Source organism: Ursus maritimus, unplaced genomic scaffold (genome assembly GCF_017311325.1).
Source record: "Ursus maritimus isolate PB19 unplaced genomic scaffold, ASM1731132v1 scaffold_34, whole genome shotgun sequence".
Classification (NCBI taxonomy): domain Eukaryota; kingdom Metazoa; phylum Chordata; class Mammalia; order Carnivora; family Ursidae; genus Ursus; species Ursus maritimus.
The window spans coordinates 27,678,385-27,686,436 of NW_024426008.1; the positions used below are offsets into that span (position 1 = coordinate 27,678,385).

Sequence of the window (8,052 nt, forward strand, 5' to 3'; positions counted from 1 at the left end):
AATCTTTTATTGCCTCTGGATTTTAAGCCAGCAAAACCTCTGGGCCTGGGGAAAAGGACTTTGTGGGCACATTACTGTGCCCAAGGCAAAGGGATAAAGCCTGTCCTGGAGTAGGCACTTGTCAGGCTCTGGGGATCCGAGAGCAAGAGGCAGGCTAAAGGGACAGTACCTTGGGCTGGGTATAAAGACAGGAGGACTAGGGAGGGTCGTGAAGAAAGGCCCCAAGACCTCGGGCTGGATCACTGGTACATGGTGTGGCTAATAGGATGCAGTGCTGGGGATGCAGGAAGATGCCCTCAACTGGTGGTGGTGGAGGACCTAAGGGCGATGATGAAGGCCCTCCCCACACACAGGGCCACAGTTCAGAACAGATACAGTGACCCTCCATGTCTCCTGAGGTTCAGAACGACGGGGTTCTTGGCAGCTGAAGGAATGAGGTATATGATCAGGTTCAGCTTTGTAAGGAGCAGTTTATTAAACAGACCTGGGTGTGAAGGAGGGCTTAGAAAACAGGTGTGTCCAACACCCCCCCCCCCCCCCCCCCCCCGGCCACTGAGAGGACCAGCATGCTTCTTGCATTCTACTTGAAGAAAGTGCAGCACTGCCCAGTGCTTCTTGCTGACTTCACACTCCTGGGAAAATAAAGATCAGGACCCTTTATGGCAGGGGTTGATGGCCAGGTAGGAATCTGGGGGGCCCAGTAGGCAGTGTTATGAACTGAAATTTCCCCCAAAAGTCCATGGTGAAGCCCTTTCCTAATGTGACAGTATTTGGATACAGCATCTTAAGGAAGTACTGGAAGTTAAATGATGTTGTAAGGGTAGACCCCTGATCTTACAAGAGTAAGGGACTCTAGAGCTCACTTGCTCTCTGGTACACTTGCAGGGGAATGGCCATATTGAGGAGAAGGTGCCACCTGCCAGCCAGCGGGCAAGGTTCAGTAGGTCACGGTGATCTTGGGACTTCCAGTCTCTCGTTTTGTTATGGCAGTCCTGGCAAAAGGCTGGTTTTGGTACTGAGTGGTGTGCTATTATAAATGTGAAAAACTATGGAGGTGGTTTTGGAACTGGGTGGTGGGTAGAGGGTGCAAGAGTTTTGAGGTGCTTACTGGAGAAAGCCAGGGTTGCCTCAAGGAGACTATGGTAGGAACAGGGGAATTAGAAGTGATTCTGCTGTGGCCTCAGACAGAAATGTGGAACGTTACTGGAAACTAAAGGAAAGGCAATCCTGATTATAAAGCAGCCAAGAATGTGGCTGGGTTGTGTTCCAGTGCTTAGTGGAGGGTCGACAGGTGACAGAAGTGACAAATTCTTAGCTGAGATGGTTTCTAAGCAAGTTGTTGAAAGGTATACCTGTTTCTTGTTACTCCTCATAGAAATGTGTGAGGAGGGAGGTAAATAGAAGGAACTGTTTTTAGCAAAAAGGAGCCAGAACTTGAAGATTTAGAGAATTCTTAGCCTATCCATATTGTGAAAATGAGAAAGCCTGTTCTGGAGAGAACACCAGAGGTGTTGCTGGACAGTCATTTGATAAAGAGATTAGTTTGGAAGCAGTTGATGCTCAGTGGAAACTATGAGGCTGAACTAAGGATGGTACAGACAGGACACAGCAAAGGCCGGCTGTCAGACTTCTATGGTGCTACCCACCAAAAGGAGGAAACAGTGACCACAATGGGGAAACAGATTAGTTGGGCTGCCATTCCCGTAGTGGGCCCGGAGGGTGAGTGCCTCCATGGTTTCAAGGGGTTGCATACTGCGGTCAGCCTGCTGCTGCCACCCCAGCAGGACCACAGGGCAAAGCATCCTACCAGACATTATTCTCAAGCCTTAAAACCTAACAGAATTTGCTTGCTAGGTCACAGACGTGCTTGGGACCCATCAATCTTTTCTTGTTTCCCCCTGTGAAAAGGGAATGCAAATTCTACATCTGTGGTAACTTGTCTGGTTCACAGGTTGACAGCTGGAGAGGAACTTTGCCTCAGGATGAAACATACCCCTGGCCTCACCCACACTTGGACAGTCAGTGCTGGAATGGGTCAATACTTTGGGAGCTATTAAGAACATGCTGTAGATGTGAGAACATGAATTTTGGGGGTCCAAGAGGCAGTTATGGACTGAACTGTTCCAAATTCCTATGTCGAAGCCAGAACCCACAGCGTGACCTCATTTGGTGATAGAGTGGGGCCCTAACACTAAGGCTGTAGTCCTTGGAAGTGCGTATACAAAGGCCATGTGAGGACACAGTAAGGATGCAGGCATCTGCCAGCTGAGGAGAGAGGCTGCAGTAGAAACCGAAGTGCGTACATTGAGCTTGGACTTCCAGTCCCAAAAACTGTGAGAAAATTGTTCTTTAGCCATCAAGTTCGTGGTGTTTCATTATGGCAGCTCTAGCAAGTTAAAACACATTGCTAGCACAGAAAATAAACCATAAATCAACTATCTTCCAATCACTGAAAGAACACATTTTTTTTCCTCCACCGCATGTGAGGAAAGGTCAGGAGAGCAGCTCTTGAGGTGGGAGGCGATGGCCAGACTTGGTCCTCCTGTGTCTGTGAAGGTGAGACTTCTGGCTGAAGCCTCGGCCGCACTCCCTGCACACATATGGCTTCTCTCCTGAGTGGGTGCGCTGGTGTCTGATAAGGGCTGACCTGAAGCCAAAGCCTCGTCCACACTCACTGCACACACATGGCTTCCCCACCGAGTGTGACCTCCGGTCAGAGGTGAAGTGCGACTTCTGGCCAAGTCCTTGTTCACGTACCCTGTACACATCAGCCACCTCTAAGTGTGTCCTCTGGTGTCTGGTGAGGAGTGACTTGAAGCCAAAGGTGCGTCCACACTCTGGGCACAGGTAAGGTTTCTCCCCTGTGTGTGTCCTCTGGTGTCTGATGAGGGTGACCTTCTGACCAAAGCCCCGCCCACACTCCGGGCACAGGTAAGGCCTCTCCCCTGTGTGTGTCCTCTGGTGTCCCATGAGGGAGACCTTCTGGCTAAAGCCCCGCCCACACTCCGGGCACAGGTAAGGCTTCTCCCCCGTGTGCGTCCTCTGGTGTCTGACAAGAGTGACCTTCTGGCGAAAGCCGTGCCCACACTCGGCACAGACATAAGGCTTCTCCCCCGAGTGTGTGACCTGATGACTGAGGAGCAGCGCCTGCTGCCTGAAGCCACGCCCACACTCGAGGCACAAGAAAGGCCTTTCGCCTGAATGTGAGCTGCGGTGTTGGAGGAGCGATGCCTTCTGGCAGAAGCCTCTCCCACATTCAGGACAGACGAAGGGCTTCTCCGCCAGGTGTGTCCTCTGATGCAGGATGAGGGCAATCTTTTGGCGAAAACCTCGCCCACATTCCTGACATTCGAAGGGCCTCTCCCCAGAGTGTATCCTCTTGTGGTTGGTGAGTGAGGACGTGTACCTGAAGTGGCGCCCACACTCCCGGCACACGTAAGGCTTCTCCCCTGAATGTTTCCTCTGGTGGATGGTGAGGGAGGACTTGCGGCCAAAGCCTCGCCCACACTCCCTACAGCTGTAAGGCTTCTCCCCTGAGTGTGTCCTCTGGTGCTTGGTGAGGTCTGACTTCTGACAGAAGCTTCTGCCACATTCAGGACATACATGATGCTTCTGGAGGCTCAAGAAGCTAGATTTGGTACCAAGTCCCAGTTTGTATTTTCCACACACGGCTGCTTCAGATGCTGAGAGGCCTGCCTCCTCAGGATGCCCAACTCTGTTGCCTTCCACCCAGTCTACTGGCCGGCCCTGAGAGGGTCTGAAGAGCACCCTGGAAACCCCACTCAGCCGAAGTCTCCCTTCTGTCTCTCCATCATCTGCTTCTTCACTTGAGCAGTCTGGAGCTTCCACTGGGATGGGGCTTCCTGCATATGAGATTATCTGAGGAAGGTGACCACACAGCACATACTGCTCGAGGAACTGCGTCCTGGAAAAGGCCATGGGGCAAGAATGGCCACATGGCTGGAATTCTGTCCCTGGTTCTGCTGGAGAGAAAATGTTGGTCAGAATCACCACAGGTACCTTGTGAACGGTTGGTTCCACCTGCCCAACAGTCATTCCTCAGCTGTTCCCACAACCACGACCTCCCTTACGTACCTACCTTCCATCCCTCGCTGACACATTAATGCACACCTTATCGCAACACAGAAGACACACGATGAGCCAGCTCCAAATATGAGCCCAGCAAGAAAGCATCATAGGCAGCCTGACCCTACAAACTGTCATTAGAGTTAGACATTTTCCTCCCAATACAGTTTTCTGCAAGCCAGTGGTCAAAGCTGATGCAAACATTATCCACAAATATTATTTCTACTGAGAAACTGTGTGACTCATGAGGGAGGCAGTGCAAGATGGCAGAATAAAAGGACCGTAAGCTCACCCAGTCCCATGTTTACAACTAGTTATCACTCAAAGTCTGTGAACTGGAGAGGGACCTGAAGACTGGCAGAACAAACTCCATGACTCACATCTGAGAGGTTATGAAGGGCAGAAACAGTGGCTGAAAGCTGCCTGAAGGATGGCGCTGTGGTCACGGAAAGGAGAAAGCACCATGGAACGCACACAGAGCAAGCAAATCCCCATAATATCTGACCTTGAAAACCAGAGGGGCTGAATTCCATGAGTTTGTATAACCAGTGGGATTTGGAGCTTTAAAAGTCAGCCACCTCAGTGCTAGGCAAGTGACAGCAGCCCAAGGGGAGGCAACAGCTAAGTGACAGCTTGTACAACAGGAAGGAGATCTGTTTATGCTGATTTCGAAGCATATTGGGAGACTTCTCTGGGAACAAAGGAGCTGGCAGGTGCCCTTTTCTTCCCCCACCCCCCAGCATAAACAGAGGGCCACCTGTGGGAAGCAGGGCTGCACAGACACTTGGTACCTAACCTGCTAGCAGTGCACCACACCCTGTATTCTCCTGAGGACTTGCCCACACCAAGCCTCCTGGCCTCAGCAAAACTTCTGTTAATGTCCTGTGCCTCTGTGGCCGCTGCATTTCTTCGGGGGATCTGAATTAGGACTAGCAGCTTATGCATGCCCTGCTCAGTTGCTGTATGCCCAAAGCCGCTGCTGGTCCAGTGCAAATTCTGCTGACATTGTGCATGCCATGCCCAGCCACCATAGGCCCCCAGCTGCCATGTGTCCATTACGGGCCACCTTGGCTACTCCCCAGGCCACTGCTGCTAATGTACACCACACCCCCGGCCATTACCACACTTTGGGGAATCTGGCCTAGGACTAGTGACTCAATACAAATTTTGTTAGCACCACCACCCTACCCCTGACCCCTCCTGTGGTCACTCCCCTTCACAGCCAGCCTGCCTGGGTCTCCCTCACACCACAGATAACAGGCAGAGTCCGTGCAGAAGTCGGGACTGCAATGAAAAGCTACTCTGACACAACAGCAGGATGCAGGGGGCACTACAGGACCTCTCTTCACAGAACCACTGTTTTCAAGAGGAGAAGTAACTGAGTTTCCTAATACACAAAAACAGACAAAACGAGGCAGGGGAATAAGTCCCAAATGAAAGACCATGACAAAAACACAGGAGAGATAAGTAGCAGTAGCCTGATAGAGAATTTAAAGTAATGATCACAGAGATACTCACTGGACTTTAATGAAGGACATCAGTGAGAACCTTGAGAACTCAGTAAATGAAACTAAAAATACAATGGATGGAATAAATAATAGGCTACAGGAAGGAGAGGAATGTATTAGTGACCTGGAGGATAGAGTAATGTAAAGCAATCAAGCTAAGCAGATGAGAGGCAAATGCCACATAGAGAATAGAATTAGGGAGCTCAGTGACTCCAACAAGCATAGTAACATTCACATCTACAACGGGATCCCAGAAGACAAAGTGGGGAAGAGAAGAAATTATAGCTGAAAATTTCCCAAATCTGGGGAGGGAAAAAAAAATTCAGATTCAGGAGGCACAGAGATTCCACCAACAAAATCAACCCAAGGAGGTCCACACCAAAACACATAGTAATTAAAATAAATAGCAAGAAATAGTGGTAAAGAATTTTAAGGTTGCAAAAGAAAAGACCTACATACACAGGGAAACCCCATAAGGCTATTAGCAGATTTTGCAGGCCAGGAGGGAATGGCATGATATATTCAAAGTGCTGAAAGAGAAACTTCTGCAGCCAAGAATACTTTATATAGAGTGTGAAAAGTAAAAAACACACAAAGGCACAGACTGCTGTATGCAGATGTTATATATAAATTAAATCGTAAACACAAATCAAAAAACAGATAAGCAAAACAAAGAGTAAAGAATCTAAGTATATCATTAAATAAAACCAACAAACCATTAAAGAAAGAGAAGAATCAGAAAAAAGCCACAAATGCAACCACAGAACTAGCAACAAAATGGCAATACAGATCAATAATTACTTTCGATGTAAATGACCTAAGTGCTCCACTCCAAAGACACAGTATGACAGAGCAGGTAAAAAACAAGACCCGCTATATGCTGCTTACCAGACACTCATTTCACACCTAAAGACACATGAAGATTGAAAGTGAGGATAAGGAGATCATGGAAATGGATGTCAAAAGAGACTGTAAAAGTCTGTAAAAAGAGACAAAGAAGGATACTAAAGGAGGCACACTCAAAAGAATAGAAAAATCTAAAATACAGACCCTATACTCACAACTTAAACAACTGGACGTGGAACAACTAAACAGGCCTAAGCCGCACATGTAAAGAGAAGTAAGATTAGAGCAGACATCAATGAACTGGAAACCAGAAATACAGTGGAGCAGATCAACGAAACTAGAAGCTGGTTCTTTGAAAGAAGAAGATCAATTAAACCACAGGCCAGACTTATCCAAGAGAAAAGGGAAAGGACCCAAATTAATAGACTAACACCAAGGAAATAGAAACAATTATTAGAAACTATTATCAACAACTATATGCCAATATATTAAGCAATCTGGAAGAAATGGATACCTTTCCGGAAACCTGTAAACTACCCAGACTGAAACAGGAAGAAACTGAACAGGCCAATAATCAGTAACGAAATTGAAGCAGTGATCAAAAACAAGGGTCAGGGCCTCATGGATTCCGAGGGGAATTCTACCAAACATTCAAAGAAAAAATAATACCTATTCTCCTGAAGCTGTTTCAAAAAATAGAGACAGAAGGAAAACTTCCAAACTCATTCTATGAGGCCAGCATTACTCTTATTCCAAAACCAGGCAAAGACCCCATCAAAAAGGAGAATTACAGACCGATATCCCTGATGAATATGGACACCAAAATTCTCAACAAGGTCCTAGCTAATAGGATCCAACAGTACATTAAAGGGATTTTCCATCACGACCAGGTGGGATTCATCCCTGGGATGCCAGTGTGGTTCAACATTCGTAAATCCATCAGTGTGATAGAACACATTAAGAAAAGAGACAAGAATCATATGGTCCTCTCAATTGATGCAGAAAAAGCATTTGACAAAATACAGCATCCTTTCCTGAGTAAAACCCTTCAGAGTGAAGGGAGAGGGTACATTCCTCAATCTCATAAAAACCATCTATGAAAAGCCCACAGCGAATATCATTCTCAATAGGGAAAAGCTGAGAGCCTTTCCCTTAAGATCAGGAACACGACAAGGATGCCCACTCTCGCCACTATTATTCAACATAGTACTAGAAGTCCTTGCAACAGCAATCAGGCAACAAAAAGGGATAAAAGATATCCAAATCAGCAAAGAAGAAGTCAAACTGTCTCTCTCTGCAGATGACATGATACTCTCCATGGAAAACCCAAAAGACTCCACCCCCAAACTATTAGAAGTTATAGAGCAATTCAGTAATGTGGCGGGATACAAAATCAATGCTCAGAAATCAGTTGCATTTCTATACATGAACAGTGAGACTGAAGAAAGAGAAATTAGGGAATCCATTCCATTTACAATTGCACCAAAAATCATATGTTATCTTGGAATTAACTTAACCAGAGACATAAAGGATCTATATTCTAGAAACTACAGATCACTCTTGAAAGACATTGAAGAAGACACAAAAAGATGGGAAAATATTCCACGCTCAT

General features: G+C 47.2%; 1 protein-coding gene across 5 annotated transcripts in view; it reads right to left on the reverse strand.

Annotated features, from left to right (window-relative positions):
- Nucleotides 1-450: 450 nt before the first annotated feature.
- Nucleotides 451-8,052, reverse strand: part of ZNF169 (zinc finger protein 169) — a 43,085-nt gene continuing 35,483 nt past the window's right edge. For 4 of the 5 annotated variants that reach the window (XM_008690882.2, XM_040620360.1, XM_008690880.2 and 1 more), the window contains one exon: nucleotides 451-3,983. In XM_008690882.2, the coding sequence (XP_008689104.2) occupies nucleotides 2,494-3,983 (1,490 nt within the window). In that variant the 3' untranslated portion in view covers nucleotides 451-2,493. The remainder of the gene's footprint in view (nucleotides 3,984-8,052) is intronic. The other variant, XM_008690881.2, reaches the window with a different exon arrangement.